This window comes from Podarcis melisellensis (assembly GCF_964234715.1).
Source record: "Podarcis melisellensis genome assembly, chromosome: 12".
Classification (NCBI taxonomy): Eukaryota; Metazoa; Chordata; class Lepidosauria; order Squamata; family Lacertidae; genus Podarcis; species Podarcis melisellensis.
Genome location: NC_138544.1, coordinates 13,960,945 through 13,982,925, shown reverse-complemented (window position 1 = coordinate 13,982,925; position 21,981 = coordinate 13,960,945). Strand labels below are relative to the sequence as shown.

Genomic DNA, 21,981 nt, shown 5'->3' with positions numbered 1-21,981 from the left:
AATCCCAATCATTCGTTCAAGCATCTTGAAAATTCAAGGGCCTGGCTTGTTTCCTGGCAGCAGCAGATGTGAGGGGAAACAAAGCATATTCACAATAAACCAGTTTTAACTATGGTTTAACATGACGTGTAAATCAGGCCATTGAAGCACTAGGCCTCTGAATTGTCTCTAAGTCACAAATGTTTTCCAAAACCCAAGATACAGCTCAAAGAAACATGTCATATAGTTCTTTTCATACTGCTGAATCGCTTTTAGGACAAAGTGTAGTCCTACTTCCTTGGTAGGCCAATATGCATAGAGGCAGTCTGTGTGAAGTTGCTGGATCCTTATGTATGCCTATTTTACCTATATGATGGGATACATCCTGTTACAGAACTGCTTTACAGCTTATGATCCATAGGCTTAAAGGAAAGGAAGATTAATTTAGGCATATTGAGATTGGAAGTGAGTAATGGTTCTTTCTTGACATCTGTTGCCAGTTCATTTTTGGTAAACTTTCATGGTGAAGTTTTAGTTATTAGCATGAAGAATCTGGCCCTGCTTTTTGTTTCTAGCAGCCACACACTAAATTTCAGAAACGCCCCAACAGGAACATTTCTAGTATATGTGCTGCCGAAGCGAGCACAAATAGGAACATTTCTATCCCTGAAATCAAACCTTGTCTCGTGCAATCCATTTTCTATTTGTGTTCCGGTAGCTATTCTGTGAATGGACGTAAGACTGACTTTTGGCAGAACGTGCACCATATTTGTAATTGGTCATAAAAATATTTAGTTGTATTACTGCATTATTGACACTTTATAATGTTCATGACATCATCTTGTTCAAAGCAGGCGTAATAGTAGTAACCTATTCAGTAAAGCACTTGAAAGCCAACTTCATGCAAAGAAAGGAATGTGAGGGTCAAATAAGCCAGGCTTAAATAAAATAGGGTTTTGATCTGGACTTTTGATAGCATAACAAGAAATATGTGTTGATGGTGGAGCTTTTTATTCCAAACATGGTTGGATCATTTTTAATGCATCTGTGATGCATGGTAAAGAGATCCTATGGAGTGGGTGTTCATTCCATGGAAGCATTAGGAGTGCCTGAGAGCCTTTGCATCACTTTCAGAGGCGTCTGTACAAATGATATAATGGTGTGGTTGCAATGCAAGCTTTATGCAGATGTGGCTCTAACAGCAGCGCTCACAAACTTTAGGGGGTCATGAGTGCCCTTGCACTGCTGGTGCATCTGCTTGATACCTGTATATTTGGAGTCTCATTTGAATAGGAGACTATGTGCATATTGCCCAACCTGCATAGGCCCAAACAGCACAATTTTTACTCCAAGGACTTGGAGGTATTGGGTTCTACATGCATAGGCTCCCATTCAGATATGAGATCCAGTATGTTAGCATCAGGTGAGCAGGGTCATTCCTCAGCTTCCCACCACCACCTGTCAGGCTGTACTGTTAAAGCCATGTCTGCATAGACAGTGTCTTCTATATACTCTTAATACTTGACTTCAGTGGGAACTGTATGTGGAAAAGTTTAGTGATGAGGCCTTAGACTGCTGCATCCCTGATAATCCATGTTATAGCTGAAAGTGTGGACGACTGCGAGTAATGTTAGAAGAGTGAAACAAAATCTGCATTATTTTGGATAAACTGTGCCTAGGCCTAGATAACTATAGAGTCAGAACTGATAGTTTTCATGAAGCTGTTTTTAAAGCAAGGTGGTAGTAAGCATTAAATGAAACTTTCCTGGGGAGTAAGACTAAAAGGTGCAAAATGTAAAAGAATTCTATCCTGGAAAGCAATATCCTTATTTTACATAATACCTACATAAAAGTGCCCAGGAATTGATTCACTTCATCCTTGAGGTAATCTTGTCCCAAAGCACTGGTGCAGCTATAAAACTGCATTTTTATTCAATGTGTCTGAAACAACACAGATACTAAAAAGGAACTGCAGAAAAATACTTGAATTGCTAATTGAGGATTCAGAAAATTCAGAATAAATCATACCAACTCTATGTGCAGGGGTGGGTGGCTTGTATTTTTAATGATCCTCCACATTCCCCATAAGAAAACAAAAATATATAGGGTGTTGCCAGGCCCTATATGAAGCTTCATATAGAGGAGAGTATTTGAAAAGTGCACCCAACCTGTAATATGAACTTTAGAATTCTGTCATTCCTATTCTGCCAAATCTGTAGAATAGTTCTCAGAGGAAAGTAACAATAGGAAGAAATACTTTAGGATGATGTATCATCTCTGCAAATATGAACCTCAAGAGCCTTCAAGCTGCGATTAGGTAAATGGGGGTTACTAAAATGAAAGATTAGTTACTTCTAAATATATATAAAGTAACTTTAAGAACTAAAAAAAGTTTGACATTTCTATTAGAATATGAATTACCATAAACGTTGCTGGTATATAGACCACTTGCTTCGACTTAAAATGTTAACATACTTGCCCAAGGCAAGTCCATGAACATCAATGAAAAGAATCTGATCCCAAACCATTGCAAGGATGAAAGCATAGTCTGCTGCAAGTATGGCATAGGAGTGGATGGAAGTCTTGTTGTGCCTCTGTTTTCTAGGCTGTAAAGATAATGCTTCCCTACCTCACAGGGGTGTTGTGAGGCTGACTTCATTGTAAAATGCTTTTGAGTTTTCCTGATGGAAGGTGCTATAGAAGTGCACAACATATAACTAATCGGCCAACATCTGGTGGCTGATTCTGTCACCTTATTCAACTTTTTCATTACAGTATTTTGCTACTGCTATAGAAGGCTTCTTTACAAAACATTATTTAAATGTATGGATCATGTAACAATGGACTTTGCAAGAAGGCATGGTTGAGTTTTCAATCTTTATGCATCCCCTTTCTGGTTTTATGTGATTAACTGTGCAGCTCTAATTGTATTAACAAGGTTTTTGGGTTTTGCATGGAAATTACTTAAGATCAATTATCATTATTATTTTTTTGTAAACTCCCTGAATGAAATAAACTTATGTTCACACTGTTTGTTATCCCTCTTGTATGATCTACTGTTTTTAAGTGTATGTTTAAAGCCAGGATGGGGGAACATGTGGCCCTCAATATGTTCCTGGGGCACACTCCTACCGCCCCTTGTGGTTGATCATTCTAGTGTTTATGAGAATTAGAATCCCAACAACATTGGGGTTAAGGTCACAGGTCCCCCATCTCTGGTTTAGAATAAGGAACTGTTTATTGTTAACATGTGTCTTAACACCCCTTGGTCATACTAACTACATAGCGACTTCTGAACTATGCGACACTATTTTCCTTTAAGAACGTAAGAGCCCTGTTTATCAGGCCAAAGATCCATCTAATGCAGTATCTTGTTCTCACAGTGGTTAGGTAGTCTATGGGGTGGGGGGTGGGGAGTCCCTCCAACAACAGTCCAATTAGGATAAATGGCATGGAATGTTGAGAGGAGCTGCTTGGCAGAATGAATCTGGATGTTTTCATAGGAAGGAGGGAGAGTGGCTTACAGATCTTAAATTTTGTAGAAAGAACCTCAAAGTATGAACAGGTCATTTCCTCTCCAGCAGAATAGCAAAAAAAGGGAGTTAGGGGGGAAATGTCCCTGGTGACAGAAGTGAGTGCTGTCAAAATAAATCAATGGAAAATCAATATATTAAGGGGGGGAAAGCTGATTTCACTCCCAATAAACCCAAGATGACTGAGCACAATTAAGGAAGGGGTGGTGGTGGAATGGAGCAGCTGAAATCCTGAAGAGAAGCATTCTACCCAGCAACATTTGGAAAGTGGGATACAATACACTTATTTCCTCCCCTCAAAGCGTGTGTCAGGTTGCACTAGCTGAGCCTTTTTCAATCATTACTCTGCGAGTAGCAAGCAGTTTCCAGGGCACACCTTTAGCCCTGCTCTCATTGTCAAATGGCTCCTGGCTTTCCATCTGTTTACTGCAATCAGCAATGAGATACCTACATGGGCAGCCTAAAGTACAGCAGTTTTGCTGCTGTCGATTATTGCCCTTAAGAATCAGGAAATGTTTAATGTTTGATGCTTTTTAAAAAAAATTACATATGCTGTAAGCTGCCCAGAGTGGCTGGGGAAACCCAGCCAGATGGGTGGGGTATAGATAATAAAATTATTATTATTAAGTATGAGGGCAGGGGCTAAAGGCCAGCAGTCTCTTGTTGCCTCATAATGCAAATAGTGACTGAATAGGGCAGGGGCTAGGAAAAGTTCTGCACTGAGAGTAAATGCCCTCCTATGCTTCTTATTAAACATACTGCATTTCATTCAATATACTGAAGTGCCTGGCTTCTAGAATTTATTAGGAATGCTGTACATTCCAGAACTGAGGGAGCTCCTACACGTAGAAGGTTCTGAAAGTCCAGCCTCCAGAAATGGAGGAATCCTCCATCACTGACCTCCAGCTGAGCAGAACCAACCTTCACACTAAGTCCAGCATCCTTTATTCTAAAAGTAAATGTAAAAGCAGCCGAAAAGGGATGAAAATATGCTATGGGGAAGCTTGACTGGGCTCCACACAAAGGGACATAAATCTACTAAGAAAATAAAAGAATAAATTTAAAATATTCAAACAACCCAGTTTACCCTGGCAGCAAAAATCAGTGGAGTCTAGTTTCTGAGCAACCAAATTTCATTTTAAAAGCAATATACACAAAATATTACAAAAACATTTAATGACCTTTTTATGTGGAAAGAAAACAAGTATAAATAGAAATTTGAAAAAATATTTTTAAGGTATCAACATACTCAGACTTGCTTTATCAGGCGAGTTTCTTCAGGAGATATCTGCTTCTAAGATAACCCGGTTTCATGTTCTCTGCCAGAAGCTGCTGTCTATCTTCATACCAGCAAACGATAACCGTCCATTTGAGGTGGTTGCTCCTTCAAAACAAGATTTTAGTTTTTTAAAGATCCAAACCATCACTAGTCCCACATTTCTCTTACCTAGGACATTCTTAAGGCCCGTTACCAACCCATGCATACCAACCCACAATAGGAACACATGCTTCTGGCTTTTAAGTTTTCCTCTCAATTTTCACACCCTTGAATTCATTATCAGACATTCTCTTTCCCTACTTATTACCCTAGCATTTCAGCAGGAATACTGGCTAAAGTCTGCCCTGTCTGCAGACCTGGCCCTTTTTGCTTCAGGTTCTAACCAGCTCTGGCAAAGAAAAAGACAACATCCAGCTGTCTTGAAATGTCATGTTTTAAGCTGAAGAAAATGGGTCAAGAGCAACGTAATCATCACAATCTCTGCACCCGAGGCACAATCCATAGCCTTGGGTAGGCAACAGGTTTTCTATCTTTTTCTACCGCCACACACACAGCTTTCCTATTGGTCATACAAAGGGAAAGTCCTTATGGGAAACCTGTGGTCCTCCTGGTGTTCCTGATTTACAACTCACATCACCTCCAACCATTGGCCATGCTGACTACTGCCACTGGGAATTGCCCCAGGTTTCCTAATCCTTGCCCTAGGCACACAAAATTCTGCACATAGTTGCTGCAACAGCTTTGATTTTTGAGATGCGGCAAGTTTTCTTAAAAGTAACAAAAGTCACACTGTGCTACTGGCATGCAGACCTGTATAAGATAGTCAGCAATGTATTCTGGCTTCAGGCAGTTCACTCCATGAGCAGAAGCCTCTCCTAAATTAACTCTTAAATCCTCTGGCTTCAGTTTGTTAAAATCGGCAAAAAGATGGGTGGCTTCTCTAAAGACAGAGGCAGAATGAGCAGGCAGCACCTGTAATTTCAAACACAGAGACACCGAATTACTTATATATATGGTACACCGAATTTTTATATATATATATATATATATATATATATATATATATATATATATATGCAGGTTTTGGTGTCCTCGGGTGTCTTCCCGTGTAAAAGTTGGGGTGTCTAGGCGACGTTTCGACGAGGTCTCACTCGTCATCTTCAGGCTGGTGCTTTCGGCTTCTTGTTACTGGAACAGAGCAGGATCTCAGTGTTTGAGTTCCTATAAATACTGTTGAGGGGGTGTGGTGTATAGCCTCCAATGTTCTGGGCAGAGAGGAAGTTCCCAGGCTAGTGTGCCTTTTCTTCTTTTGTTCCTTAATTACTTGAGGGATATCTTGAGTGATTTCTTGAGTGATATCCTGAGTACCACTTAGGTGGGTCATTAGGTGTGGATTAGTTGCTAAAGTCTTTGTGTCTTGACCTCTTGAACTTTGTGAAGAGTTTTTCTGAGAAGATGGCTGTACTGCACTTAGTTGTGCTCTGGCTTGGCTTCGTGTATAGGGGCGAGCTGTGGTTTTGTGGCCTGTGTCAGCCATATCTGTGTAGGGATTGCAGGGGGGTGCAGCATCCGGAGGTGCCACCATGGTTTGGCTACTGGATGGTGTCTGTAATTTATCTGTGGAGAGGGTCTGGGTTTGGGTCTGGTGTGGTTGATTGGTGATGGCGTTCTGTGTGCCTCTGGATCTGGTGTCAGTTTTTGTGGGGAGGGCTAATTTCCAGATGTCTGGCAAGCGGGATGTGTCGTCACGCTTGTTCATGTTGTGAGGGTGTTTCCCGCTTGCCAGACATCTGGAAATTAGCCCTCCCCACAAAAACTGACACCAGATCCAGAGGCACACAGAACGCCATCACCAATCAACCACACCAGACCCAAACCCAGACCCTCTCCACAGATAAATTACAGACACCATCCAGTAGCCAAACCATGGTGGCACCTCCGGATGCTGCACCCCCCTGCAATCCCTACACAGATCTGGCTGACACAGGCCACAAAACCACAGCTCGCCCCTATACACGAAGCCAAGCCAGAGCACAACTAAGTGCAGTACAGCCATCTTCTCAGAAAAACTCTTCACAAAGTTCAAGAGGTCAAGACACAAAGACTTTAGCAACTAATCCACACCTAATGACCCACCTAAGTGGCACTCAGGATATCACTCAAGAAATCACTCAAGATATCCCTCAAGTAATTAAGGAACAAAAGAAGAAAAGGCACACTAGCCTGGGAACTTCCTCTCTGCCCAGAACATTGGAGGCTATACACCACACCCCCTCAACAGTATTTATAGGAACTCAAACACTGAGATCCTGCTCTGTTCCAGTAACAAGAAGCCGAAAGCACCAGCCTGAAGATGACGAGTGAGACCTCGTCGAAACGTCGCCTAGACACCCCAACTTTTACACGGGAAGACACCCGAGGACACCAAAACCTGCATTCCTGTACCCGTGAAAATCTACGAAAGCATATATATATATATATATATATATATATATGGTACATGCGTACTATTAACATTTAAACTAGCCTTGCCAGCAGAATTTCAGAAGGTGAACCGGCAGCCCTGCTTGCAGCTTCCAGAATGGCCCTGGAAGTGGCATGCAAAATCGAGACCATATTAACTGTTACGTTGTCAAAATAGGGTGCAGTGGTTGTGCAACATCTCCACGTGGCTAAGCCCCCATGACTCTGTTCCTCTGACACCTTACCCTATCTCTGAACATATTTTCCACTCTCCCAGAATACTAGGAAGGAAATTGGCTGGACAAGTGCCATTGATACTGCACAATATTACAGCACAGTGCAAAGGGTGGTAGTCCTCCATGTCACATGCAGCTTCCGAAACTATTTTTGAGCCTGTGACAACTGTCTTGTATCCAGTCTCAAAGCCAATGGCTAAGGAGAGAATGCGTAATTGAGGGGTCTGTCAGTAAATTACTTGCCACAAAGAACCTAGCAAATGGCTACCCTAGTCTGAATTATACAGACAAAAATCTACCTGTTCTGTTAAGAGGGTATTCACCCATTACTTGAAAATATTCAGCTTTCCCGAATACCAGGTATTTCCAACAATTGAGAATTCAATCATATCTTCTTATTAGATCCTTGTATTTAACAAATTCTCCAATTTTTAAAGCGGTAATCTGGATGCAGCTCATAGCAATTATGGAGGAAATATAGTTGGGTTTACCAGATATTTATATCAATCCCACATCAATCAAGCCAACTGAGTACCAGAAAATTATTATTTTTATTAGCCCTATTCCCCTGCTCCATTTCATGCAATGGTTTCTTCCATTTCCTCCCTCATATACATATACAGTGTTATCTTGGGTTACATACACTTCAGGTTAGACTCGGCTAACCCAGAAATAGTACCTCGGGTTAAGAACTTTGCTTCAGGATGAGAACAGAAATCGTGCTCCAGCGGCGGGGCGGCAGCAGGAGGCCCCATTAGCTAATGTGGTGCTTCAGGTTAAGAACAGTTTCAGGTTAAGAACGAACCTCCAGAACGAATTAAGTACTTAACCCGAGGTACCACTATATGAGTTTGTACATATAATACAATTGCAAATTTGTCACAAACAAACCTCCATTTCTCCCCATCATGAGTATATTAGCTTTAAGTCTTGGTTTATTATTATTTCAAATACTTTTTAAAATATCTCTTGCCATTTTTTTAGTTACACAAATTTGGAGAGATTGAAATAGAAAAAAGGTTGGTAAAATAACCATTGTCATTATAGATAACTGCACACACACACACACACACACACACACACACAGATGTTTGTGTTTCAGAAGCTGGAGAGAGGTGTGAATAACACTTTAACCCTCCAGATGTAGCTGAACTACAACTCATATCAGCCCCAGTGAGCATGGTCATGGATAGTGATGATGAGAATTGTAGTTCAACATCTGGAAGGCCAAAGGTTCCCCGCACCTGCCTAAATTATTTGCTCAATTTTTACATAATACTTATTTGTAAAACAAAAATACTGATTGATTTCTCCTCCCGCCCCCAAGTGGATCTGGAACAATGGACACAACAAAACTTATAACAGAAAATTAATGGAAAAATAACATTGGAGTACACTTAATGGATGTGTGATGCATCACAGGACGAAAAGTTTCTGGTGACACAACCAGTTCCTTGCTTTGTAACAATTCGTCATTCTGATCTAATACGAAATCTTAAGATACTATGTTCTTATGCAGAAAGCAGCAATTCAACGCCCACTGGCATCAATACTGGCAAATGAACAGAATACATGCCTTTGCTCCACCTGATTCTAGAAGACGCTTGAAGCCTGCTTCCTTGGCTGGGTCAACATTCAAAATAACTTTCCAACCACGAAATGCCCCCTATAAAAATAGAGCTATTAATATTAATACACATGAACACATGCTACAAACTAAGTTTAGCGACACATTTTTTAAAAGTAGTTTAACAAGTTAGAATGCCTAACGTTAGTAAGTCAGAATGCTGTTTTACTATACTGAAGTACATCTCTTGACGATATAGTGATAGAGCATACCTTTTTAATTCTTTATTCACTTTATTTTGTTCAGGAAAGGAATATTTTCAATTTTAAAAAATTAGATAAAAATGAATTGCATCTCTCTTTACAGCCACAAAGTGTCATTTATTCAATCAATAAATAAAAAGCTGAGAGCTACTTTCAAAAAACCAACTACTCGTCAGGAAAAATACCTCAGTAATGCCAGCTTCCTCTCGCCGTCTTTGTATTATTTTCCTCCACCTCATTGCTGCAACTGCTAAATTCTTCTGGGATTCAGTTATTTCAGATGCAGCACTGAGTATGGAATTACTTCCCCATTCAAAATCTTCCTCCTAATGGGTGGAAAGTCTCTTATTCACTGCAATTCAGTCAACAACATGAAACAAGAAAAATCCCCAAAACAAGCAACCTATAGTTTATAAACAAATAAAATACATGTAACATTTGTACTGGGTGGCCTTTGAGATATTTTTTTAAAGGGAAAGTATGCTTTTAAATTACCCAAGTTCAAGCACCACTCAACCTAAATAATGAATTCTCAGCTTAAATCCATGGAGTAGCTAATTAAAGTGGGATTCAGTCATTTAAGACATTGAGGTAAGGCAATATTTTGGTTCATTGTTTTCCCCTCATGTATATCCCTGCCTTTATTCCATGGAACTCAAGGCAGCATTGGTACAGTTTCCCATCTAGACACTGCCCAGACCACATCATTTGCTTTCCGACCACATGCTGCTTTTGTAAATTATATCAGCTTCATTTATGCTTTTGCACCATCAATGGTGTTCTGATGTTTTAATCTCTGATATTTAAGTTTTGAATTTTGTATATTGTCTGGTTTTCATTTTGTAAGCTGCTTTGTGACACAGATGTGGGGGAAAAGCAGGGTGCACATTTAAAAACAAATACAAATACAACAGTAAAAGAGTTTTTAAAACAGACTAAAATTTACTTAAAAGTATGCCATACCGGTAGAAAGCGTTGTACTGTTCTGCATGCATCCAGGTAGGAGCAATGAAGTACCCACTTTCCAGCTGCCATTGAGGCCAAGAATTTCTCATTGCCAATAGGGTGCCCCACTATTGTGTGGGTACACCTAGGGTCAAAGCACTGCTTCTCAAGCACCACTCCACCTAAAGAATGGATTTTAAATATAGTTATTTTTACAAGCAATTCCCACTAGAGGAAGGTCAGACATAGAAAGTGATGAGGTGTTTTGTAAGCCACACCAGTGGCGTAGCGTGGGTTGTCAGCACCCGGGGCAAGGCAAGTAATTTGCGCCCCCTAACCCGTGGATTTGCGCCCCCTAACCCTAACTCCCAGATGTTGCGCCCGGTGTGGCCGGCCCCCCCTGCACCCCCCCATGCTACGCCACTGAGCCACACACAACCACCACCACCAGATGGAGCCCCCCAGTATGCTCTGGTCACCGATTTCTTACCCAGCTCTTCAATCATATGGTAATAATCAATCCGTGCCTGAGGGCGAACAGAAGATAGCTGGAATCTGTACTCTTTTTTTGGTTCTTCAGCAGTCATTTGGTCTACTCTAATGACCTGAAAAGGTAAGTTTGGGGAAAAGAGGAAAGGACGAAAAGATGTCATTGATTCCCAACAGTTTGTCCCATTATCCATTTAATTCAGTCACATTTTTTAAAAACCTGTATGATAAGCCCCTAGAAAGACTTGAGTTACAAATTTGTTATTTTAAAAAATCACTTCGATATCTTTGCCCGAGTCTCTACTAAATGGCAAGGTATACAGTAGAAGCTATTTATTCTGATCAAGTGTAGCTGAATGTATCAGAGCTGAAGTCCATCTCTATGAAATATGCATTATACAGTAATTTAGCAGGTAGCACAAAGTCAACGAGCACTACATGAAATTAAATACCTCCAGATATTTTAACCAGTATGTCAGACCCTTGAAATCTTTGCAAAAATCATTCCTAGTCCCCATAATGCAATTATTTTAACAGAACAAATCACAGGTACTTCCTATTTCCTTCAACCGCTCCATTATTCTTGAGCTGGCAGGAAAAAGCAGGTTGCATATGGGATTTAAATTAATTGCCAAGAAGCCACGGGGATAAAATAATTACTGTCTGCTGCAATCTATTATCTGTATGTTAACATTAAACTAATAACAACTTCAAATGAAAGTTCAAACGAACACTGGAGTATAACTTCTGAATGCAAATATTAATATATGAATCAGCAAACTGTCATAAGGCATACATTTGTTTTCGGCTGAGGAGCCACAGGAGGATTTGCCAAAGGAAAGGCAATGGCAGGAGCCAGCGGAGTTGGGATCAGATTATCTTCTTTCATGGGGATTTCTAGATTTCTACAGCCTGGAAGCTTTGGGACCTCAACCCAATCTGTTTTTGCAGGTTCATCAATTTCTACAAAGCAAAAAAAACCCCATCAAATCACTAAAGCAGGCAAATATAAAACTAAACAGTTCTCAAAGGAAGCCAAGCAGAAAATGAAAAGGAGAGAGAAAATAATGTATTATTTAAATCAGAACCTCAAAAACATGTACCCCTGTTGGTTTAAATAGCCAATAAATGATAAAGACTGCAGCCTAAACTTACAGGAAACCCTTGTTTTACACAGGGGTTCCGTTCCAGACCCCCATGTGTGTCGGTAGAGCACATGTAAGCCTGCTCCACCCCTTTTTATGAAGTTTCGGGGCTACTTTCTGGTTCAGTGCAATGCAAGTGTGCGTGATCACACATCATTCGGATGAGCCTAGATTGGGAGTCGCCTGTGTTTGCCTACACATGAGAAGAGACTAACTGTAGAACAAAATTATCATGTATCCTTAATACTTTTGAAGTGACACATAAACCATACAAAGTATAAAAAAATCTCTTATTCATAATTCTGTCATGTGAACATTTGGTTAATCAAGCCCTCCTTCCATCCCTGGATACCTTCCATCCCTGGAACATTTGGTTAATCAAGCCCTCCTTCCATCCCTGGATACCTAAGACAGCTTCAACCTTTCCTTTGCGCCCCCCCCCCCAATATTCTGTCCCAGACACATCCTTAAGGCCAATTTCTCAACTCCTTCCTACCCTAAATATTTGGTGTGAAGAAGGTATTTCAAATATACATGAATAAAAAAAGCAAGGGTGTTTTTTTTAAATGGATCATCATTGGTATCCTCTGACACAAAGCAAGTATATAGTTAGTTGACAACAAACTACTCTACACTGGAATACACAATTCCTGGTAGCAACAAAACTGTGTAATGATTAGATTGGGCCTAGCAAAAAATAATAATACAGTGGTGCCTCGCAAGACGAAATTAATTCGTTCCGCAAGTCTTTTCGTCTTGCGAGTTTTTCGTCTTGCGAAGCACGGTTTCCCATAGGAATGCATTAAAAATCAATTAATGCGTTCCTATGGAAACCGAACCGCCTTCAGACCAGGTCTGGGGACAGTCTGTCCCCCGACCTCTTCTGAAGGCTGGCGGGGGCGAAAGTCTTTGCTTCCCCCCCCCGCCTGCCTTCCCGGGACAGTCCCGGGGGCTTTTAAAATGCTGGCGGGCGGCAGCGAAGCCTTCGCTGCTGCCCGCCAGCATTTTAAAATCGCCCCGGAACAGCGGAGGAATTCTCAGCTGTCCCGGGGCGATTTAAAAGCCCCCGGGAAGGCAGGCAGGGGGACAAAGACTTTTGCCCCCTGCCCGCCTTGGGAAGAGGTCCTGGACCTCTTCCCAAGGTGGGCGGGGGGCAAAAGTCTTTGCTCCCCCCTGCCTGCCTTTCCGGGAGAGCGGAAAAGGCCTTCCCGTTCTCCCGGAAAGGCAGGCAGGGGGGAGCAAAGACTTTTGCCCCCCGCCCGCCTTGGGAAGAGGTCCAGGACCTCTTCCCAAGGCGGGCAGGGGGCAAAAGTCTTTGCTCCCCCCGCCTGCCTTCAAAAGCCGTCCGGGATAGCGGGAAGCGATTCCCTGCTATCCCGGACCGCTTTTAAAATGCTGGCGGTGGGGAGCAAAGCCTTTCGCCCCCGCCGGCCTTCCTGGACCTCTTCTGAAGTCCGGAGGGGGGGAAAAGGCTTTGCTCCCCACCGCCAGCATTTAAAAAAAGGTCCCCGAGATTTCCCTATGGGCTTTCGTCTTGCGATGCAAGCCCATAGGGAAAATCGTCTAGCGAAGCGTCGCAAAAACCGAAAAACCCTTTCGTCTTGCGGGTTTTTCGTCTTGCGAGGCATTCGTCTTGCGGGGCACCACTGTAATTGTACATCAGATGGCAAAACTGTTAATGGATTCTTATCATTGTACTAGTGGTGGAGACTCACATGACTTTGGACTCCACTACACAAAGGAAATCTTCATTATATATAGAAAATATGCCTGAGCTTAATTCTAACCTAGACTCCCCCCAAACATGCAGCATTTAAAAACAAAACAAAAACAGGGAAACCTTCAATAAGACAACTACACATCTACAGTCTTAAGTGAGCAAAATCCAGGGATTTTTTTAAAACATGAAAACCAGCTATTTCAACTCAATCACACTGTTTTCTCTTCTTACCCATTTCAGCAATTTCCGTATCGGTAAAGGATTTTGTAAGCGAGAGGTCTCCAGCATTTACTGCAATGGGTTGAATTTGTTCAGAACACTGTGAGGGGCTGCTGGGCCACTGAAGGTTACTAGCAAGCCTTGCCCTCTCTTCTCTTGCAGTGGGGTCATCCCAAACAATCTGTTCACTCTGTGATGGCTCTGTGTTGACATCCATTGCTACCTGGTGTGACTGCCTAAGGACCAAAATGAACAATGAGGATGTGCACTGCTTTAGTAGGTATGCAGAGTTCTCTCTAGGGCAGTTGGAAAACCTCTGGCCCTGGTTTTCAGCCATGCTTTACTGGAGTTGTTGGCAGTTTGAAGTCCAGCAACATCTGTAGAGGCTTCCCTAACCTTGTGCAACAGTAATGAAACATATTGGGTTAGAACAAGCTTAGGTTAGCTGGACTTCGGTTACAATGCAGCCAATGGGATAAGTTAGTCTCCTGTGCACTAGCATGGGAGAACTGCATTCACAGCTGGGCATTTAAAGTTTCTGTTGCAGACACTTGCGCAGCTGATCAGACAAGTCACTTTTCCGTTTAGAAATTTGTCATCCAGTCACACAAGCAGCTGCAGCAAAAACCTCAGAAGACCCCTCTGGCTGCCTATGCGTAGCTTCCTAGGATGGTAGCCTAGAAATTCAAGATGTCTTCACATGTCACATAGTACCTTAGGGCTTCCAAGACTCGGCTACGGCCATTACGAACAGAACGAGGGCCATCTGGAGTTGTCGGAGAATTGTCAAAGCCGTTCCTAGACAAAGATTTTCTTTGTCCTTGAAACTTTGCTAGAGATGTTGCAGTCATGATTTCCTGTAGCTGCCTTTGAAAGTTCTCCCTCATTTCCAGTGTCTGTGTTAAAACTGGAGTTCAAAAGAAATGTAAATAAACAACAGCTCTTTCTACTTAAAATATGTCAAATGCCATGTAATAAAAGCCACGTGGGCCCCTTCTACGCTGCTTATTAGTTACGCATGCTTTGCCCTTCCATATTCCGTACATTTCAAGAACTCCCTGAAAATCCTGCCCCTCATCCTAAGGTCGCAGGGGTGGGTCACACAAATTAAAAATACAACATTAAAAACAGATTACAATCACAAGAACAGGGTGGGTTCCAAAAGGTCTGCGTAAAGAAGTGGATCTTCAGCATATGGCAAAAATGGATGGTAGATGCCAAACCATACAATAATGCACACAAACAGTTACCTCCTTTTGATGCATTTTCTTTTTCGACAGAAGCTGCCTTAGTCACTTGATCCACAGCAACATCTTCTACATCATTAGTATCCAACGACATTTTCTGAAACAGTTGATGTTCAGGTCTTACACAAGTCATATCTCAGAACAGAAAAAAGTATGGCAACTAGTCCCATGTTCATTATTTGATGCAAGGAGAACTGTATACAAACTTTACTAATAAACCCAACAAAAACATTCAAAAGTCCAACAAAAGTACATCTACTTCCAGGTTGTCACTATGACATTAACACAGGAAGTTGCCTTGTACCAAGTCAGACCAATGGCTCATCTCGTTCAGTACAGTGGTACCTCGGGTTATGAACGTAATTCGTTCTAGAGGGCCGTTCTTAACCTGAAACTGTTCTTAACCTGAGGTTCCACTTTAGCTAATGGGGCCTCCTGCTGCCACCGTGTGATTTCTGTTCTCATCTTGAAGTAAAGTTCTTAACCTGAGATACTATTTCTGGGTTAGCGGGATTTGTAACCTGAAGCGTCTGTAATCCGAGGTACCACTGTATTGTCTACACTACGAATGGGGAACCGATGGCCCCCCCCAAATGTGTCTGGGCTGCAATTTCTATGTCCCCTGAACACTGGCCATTCTAACTGGGGAAAGGTGAAGGTGAAGGCAAACAACATATGGAGGGTCCCCACTTGTGGTCTACACTGACAGAGAGATCACCAGGGATCTGGAGATTCCTACCTGGAGATTCTGGGGCTGACCTACATGCACCACAGATATTCTACCATTAAGCTCTGGCCTTTCCTCCAAGTAGCTGAATGTGGTCATATAGCAGTCAATTAGTTTAGTCCTTTTACTTTCATAATGTTGTGAACACTAACTGCCATATCTACAATAAATTGAAACTTTTGGCATTTATTAGATTACAGAATTAGCATAATCTAAGTGAAAACAATTGCAGGAAGCCATTCACTGTTCTGTTATTTATTCATCCAGGTTAAGGTTACCATGATTTTAAAACACACATACACACACAAATTGAATCTACCATACCTCGTCTTCCTTCCCTGTTTTTTCAGATGAATCTAGCCGATCTGAGAATCTGTCATCTTGAATACCACTAATATTCAAACTCATTTTAGGGTTATATGTGTAAGGATAGAGAGATTCAGGCAGCCGTTTATATTCTTGTGCACTCTGGAAAGAGTTAGTAGGGAGAGGAATTAATGCTACAAACTTAGAGCAAGGAAGTGAGCAATTTTATTTTATTTTTGTTAAGGAAACATTTCTTTTTCTGCCCAGCCAACAATAAATATGTTCCTTGAAAATGTTACTTTGTTGGTAAAACAAACAATCCTGTGGCACCTTAAAAATTAACCATTTTGCTGCTGCATAGGCTTTCATGAACTAGAAACTGTTTCACTGGATGCGTGAAATGTTTATTCTCTGTTACCAGGGATTTGGGGGGGGGCCCTCTGGGGAGGGTCTCTTCACAAGGCAAAGACACAGGAGGCTTTGCGAAGGCCTCCCACCTAACAGCTGACATGTGGGGTACAGAAGCATCAGCAGCCACTGCATCCCCGCAAGCCACACAAGTCGCAGGGACAGCGCGGCTTGCACAGTTGACATGTGGGGAAGCAGCGGCGGCGGCTGCTCTACCCTGCACATCAGCTGTCCGGCGGGAGGCCTCAGCAAAAGCCCACTATGCCTCTGGCTTGCAAGAAAACCCTCTCCAAAGCCCAAAGAGGATGTCCTCTTTGGGCTCTGGGGAAGGTCTCCTCGCGGGCCAGGAGGACTCACCAGTGTGCTCCCCATATAAGCAATTTCAGTTACATGCACAGAAGTGTGAAATGTAACCCTAGTGTAAATTGTGAGTTGCCTGCGCACCACTTAAAAATTATAGCAATTAAGTGATAAACAGAGGCTTTAAAGTAAAAGGAAAAGCCTATCCAAGGCAATGGAGCAAGAGGATAGATGAATGGGGGAACTCGAACTGGGAGCTACACAAGTAACTAAGGACAGGAAGACAAGAGAGATGAGAGACACCTGAGTTGGAAGACAAATACACTTTGGAGAGCTGAAAGAAAGACAGGAAATGAACTGAAGGGCTGAATAGTAGAGGAATAGAGGCATTGCAGGAGGCAGTGGAAGACAGGAGTGCCTGGCGTGCTCTGGTCCATGGGGTCACGAAGAGTCGGACACAACTAAACGACTAAACAACAACAACAGATATCCAGGAAAATGTGCTGTTTACAGTGTATGTATTTCTGGCTGCTACTTTGCAGGGTCTTTTATTATTTCCTTTTTGATTCCATGCCAATCACTGGCTTCTTAGTACTGCCACACCAATGGAAACAGCACTGCCCTTAAAATCACAAATATAGTGGGACCTCCAGTTATGAACTTAATTCGTTCTGGAGGTCTGTTCTTAAGCCGAAACCTTTCTTAACATGAGGCGTGCTTTCGCTAATGGGGCCTCCTCCTGCTGCTGCTGCTTTGCCACAAGTTCGCAACTAGGGGCATCTACTTCCAGGTTAGCGGAGTTCGTTACCCAAAGTATTCGTAAAGAGGACAGTACGTAACATGAGGTTTCACTGTATATTACTCAAGAGTACAAGTTGCCAATGTGGTGCTCTCTAGATGCTGGGCTTCCAACTGTCCTCAGCCCCTAGCTAGCATATCCAATAGTAAGGGACAATGATACTTTGAATCTAACAAAATATGGTGGCCGCCATATTGGCAACCGCTGACTCAGAGGCTGCGTTTCTCACTTAATAGCACTTTCACCTCATTCTCTTTTAGCACAGTGCTTCAGCAACATACTTAGTAGCAGACAAGCAGCAAGTGACAAGTCTTGCTGAAAGACAATCAAGCTTTTGAAATACAGATGGACCTTAGAAGAACTGCAGTGTAAGCGCAAATATTGCCAAGCTACATTGATAGATATATGAAACAGAAGTAGCACACATGGCACTTCATTTGCTGAACCCTTATACTGCATGTAGACTGGCATGCACAGAACACTGCTTATGAATGATATCCAATTAAACTCAGAGTAGGCTCACTGAAATCAATTGACTTTAGCCTTAATGTGATTAATGTAGGCTGTCACCCCATATATGCCCGATTTTTAAAACAGATTCAATTCACATTAAAAAAAGAAGTCAGTAATGACATGTTGTGCAACCTTCCCTTTTCCCCATCCTTGTGTTAGGAAAAACCTGTTTCTCCATACCTCCAAAAGCCAGTGTTCTGACACTACATGTATGCCCCTTTCTTTAGCAGATTTGTATTCCCGGTTACTATCATTTTGCCTTCCCTGGTAGATGAAATGAGTTACAGTTTCATCAAAGCACCACCTAAAAGATATGAAAGACATGTTAAACTCCACGTTAAGTGATTTCCAGTTCTGGGAATGGGGGGGGGGGTGACTTGTGGTTATCATGATACCAACTCAACATTCCTAACACCTGCATACACCCCAAACTGGAACAGCTCTTAGAAATAACATCCACCATTTTCACATGCAGGAGGGTCCACATGCCTCACCTTGAGAAGACCAGGGATGCTTATCATTTTCTATGGTAAATATGCCAATGTTTTTTTTAAAGAATCAATCAGTCGACAAATATGGTGATTTAAAACCGTCCTTCGAGACCATGATATATTTTTCAGGAACATAAAATAAATGTCCATCTGGTAATTCAAACTGAAAAGTCACATTTTACGGCACTCCAGGGTTCAGGCAGAAGATATTTCCAGCCAATGCCAGAGCCTGAACCTGGGACCTTCTGTATGCAAAGTAGATGCTGTACCAGTGAACAATGGCCCTTCCCATGGTTATTCACTGTGTTACATTCAAAAACTGGAACAAATTTAATTAATTTATTTATTCAATCTTTTAGAAAATAGGTTCTCAAATGAGTTACAGGATAGATTTATGGTCTGCAAGTTACACAAAACAATCACAGAAAGTCTCAAGCTTCCATTGCATTTATTCCAATAACTTACAAGACACAGCCACTTATCAACAAATATAGTATTCTGAATGCTGAATGCTTCTCATATGCATCATATCTATTAATTTGTCCATCTCTTATCATTCCCATCTAGATGGAGCTTGTGGGTTTTTCCATTTATACACCCACTTTTTTTGAGAATAATAAATTTGTTATTAGAGATTTCATATTCTTTGACACATCAGGCCCTATCCATTAAATCAGCATAGAGCTTAATCCCAATCATAGCCATGTAACACCAATTATTTGTCTCTAAAAGTCACGTCATCTGGCATTCCGACCACATATGTAAGAAATTGGCATTTATAGCTGAAGGCTTCCAACACCAGAAACATGCATCTACGTGAATTTTATTAAGTCTAGCAAGTGTCAGATATCACCATAATAGTATATACTGAGCTTTCTGTATTGATAGGCTCAGTGAAGAGTTCTTTACGGAGTTCCAAATCATACTCCATTTTCATTCAGATACAGTAAATCTGAGATCTCTATTCAACCTAGATCTAGTTATAGGTTTCCTTCTTCCTTAGCTTCTGCTCATGGTTTGTTTAGAAACAAACCATGAGTCCAAGGTTCGGATGACACAAGCAGATAATGGCTGTTTTTCCACCAGTGCAGCAGGGGTGAGGAATATGCACCAGCATACTGTTCATTCACATAAAACCACAATTTATTTTACCTATGGTTCAGTGTGACTTGTGAACCAGACCAGTGAAATAAATTGCCTTACCCTCAAATTCCTCCCTCCATTTTCCTTTTTGAATTATGTGTACTAGACTGTAAACCTGAGGGCAGGACCATTACTGCTTTTTATCTTTGTATAGCAACTAGAAAATTTCAGGCACTTGAATCACTATAATAATTTCAAGAGCTAGATGTCAAAGTCTTATCAGTGAAGAATTCTGTTAACTGCACGTACCTGTAATCTGCTCCAAGGGAAGCAGCAATGGCATTCAGCTCGCTCTGCTTTTTACTGAGCTTCTTACTCACACATATGACAACATCAGCTAGAGGCTTTGGCTCCTCTTCCTGTTCAAAGTAGAATTAGCAGAAATGTAGTTCAGGGTCATGGGACAGGATGGCGCTGTGGGTAAAACCTCAGTGCCTAGGACTTGCCAATCGTATGGTTGGCGGTTTGAATCCCCATGGCGGGGTGAGCTCCCATCTTTAGGTCCCTGCTCCTACCCACCTAGCAGTTCGAAAGCACCCCTAAGTGCAAGTAGATAAATAGGGACCGCTTTATAGCGGGAAGGTAAACGGCGTTTCCATGTGCTGCGCTGGTGCTGGCTCGCCAAAGCAGCGATGTCACACTGGCCACGTGACCCGGAAGTGTCTGCGGACAGCGCTGGCTCCCGGCCTCTTAAGTGAGATGAGCGCACAACCCCAGAGTCTGTCAAGACTGGCCCGTATGGGCAGGGGTACCTTTACCTTTACTAGTTCAGGGTCACATTTTCAAGGGTGAATTCACTTTGTTTGTAATGTAATGAAAGAAAAGTTATTCTCCTTCCTTTCTCCTTCAATGCAATAGTTCAGCAATACCAAATTCATGAAGGTATCTCTAGAAATGTAGTGCCAGTTATGACAGCACTGATTATTTGTTAATAATTATAATAATAATAATATATATATATTTTGTATCCTGCCCTCTCCAGCCAAGGCCAAGCTCAGAGCAGCTAACATTATAAAAACAACACAATATGCATAAAAACAGAAATCAATTACAATACATCTTAAAATTAATTCAGACAAGTTAAAACCTGGGCAGGTGGCAATTATCAGGCTGGAATGGAGGGTGATTGATACTTGCCAAGACCAACTGTTTCCACTGATCTTAAAAGGACATGTGAGCGGGTTAAAGGATTTGGGGTGGGGTGGGGTGGGAGTGAATTGAGGTGACCCCTTCCACTGCCTATTGATAACAAGTGATTGGCAATGTCAAATGAGACAACACTGGTCATCTACATGTTCAGGAAGTACAGGCGGAGCCCATGGCTGGTTTGCAGATTAGAACCAAAGTGTGTAATTTCACTTCTTCCAGTTGATACACAACCATGGTCACATCCCTCCTCCCCCCACTGAGCCATGCTTACTTCCAAATGCAATTTGAATTCTGCTGCATTTAACCAATCTTTCTGTACCCAATTTATGCTATATATGCCCAATCAATCTAAAACCCAAGCCTACCACTTGCTGAGTTGCGACTTTCAACGGAGGGCTTGCAGTGAGAGCAGCTGCTTGCCGAGTGCTGTTTGCCAAAGCCACTTTTAAGTTCCTGCCAATGACTTCTGAAAGAGGAGTACTCAGTTTCCTTTTTCGTGGATCGGAGCTCCCTGGAGTTTCCAAAGCTGCTAGCGCATCCTGAAAAGCAATTAAAACGCACTCATTTAACTGTGCATAGGTTCTCTGCTCAAAGGGATGTTCGTGCGATAAAAATGTTTTACAAGTTATTAAAGGTAGTTTACACATTCCTTCTAATTCAATCATAATCATAGTCGTCATCTAATAAATAAACTGGGAATAGAAAGGAAGGGGATAAAGGAGGGAGGCTTTGCAAGAGATTTGCAAGGTATTTTACCTTTACATCAAAAGAAGGTTTGAACAGCTTGTCTTTAGATAAAAATTTAGATGGTGTGTCAAGATGCAGGGATGGTTCCTTCTGTACTGGTTTCCCCGCTTGAGAAGGGCTTGGCTTGTTACCAATATGATGTGAGACAACCCTCTGGAAAGCTTTACTCTGGAACCGATTCATATCCAGAGGTGTCACAGCTGTTCTTCTCCCAATTTCAAGGAGACTGCTGGGATGGTCACGTGTATTTGGAGATGCAGAATCCACCTCTGCCTCAGCTGGATGATTTGTGAAACACACTTGTTTTTGTTGA

At 41.9% G+C, this 21,981-nt stretch overlaps 2 protein-coding genes across 3 annotated transcripts in view; both read right to left on the bottom strand.

Moving 5' to 3' along the window:
• The window catches only part of LOC309353599 (C-C chemokine receptor type 5-like), a 113,747-nt gene that overhangs the window by 54,857 nt on the left and 36,909 nt on the right, over positions 1–21,981 (bottom strand). The window lies entirely within an intron of this gene.
• The window catches only part of TOPBP1 (DNA topoisomerase II binding protein 1), a 32,540-nt gene continuing 15,230 nt past the window's right edge, over positions 4,672–21,981 (bottom strand). For both annotated transcript variants that reach the window (XM_081882909.1, XM_081882910.1), the window contains exons 14-28: positions 21,678–21,967; positions 21,287–21,460; positions 20,022–20,131; positions 18,319–18,442; positions 16,137–16,280; positions 15,089–15,182; positions 14,553–14,745; positions 13,851–14,074; positions 11,551–11,717; positions 10,756–10,870; positions 10,284–10,447; positions 9,506–9,646; positions 9,067–9,156; positions 5,602–5,763; positions 4,672–4,896 (exon numbers count right to left, since the gene is read on the bottom strand). In XM_081882909.1, coding sequence (XP_081739035.1) covers positions 4,855–4,896; positions 5,602–5,763; positions 9,067–9,156; positions 9,506–9,646; positions 10,284–10,447; positions 10,756–10,870; positions 11,551–11,717; positions 13,851–14,074; positions 14,553–14,745; positions 15,089–15,182; positions 16,137–16,280; positions 18,319–18,442; positions 20,022–20,131; positions 21,287–21,460; positions 21,678–21,967 — 2,234 coding nt within the window. In that variant the 3' untranslated portion in view covers positions 4,672–4,854. The remainder of the gene's footprint in view (positions 4,897–5,601; positions 5,764–9,066; positions 9,157–9,505; positions 9,647–10,283; positions 10,448–10,755; positions 10,871–11,550; positions 11,718–13,850; positions 14,075–14,552; positions 14,746–15,088; positions 15,183–16,136; positions 16,281–18,318; positions 18,443–20,021; positions 20,132–21,286; positions 21,461–21,677; positions 21,968–21,981) is intronic.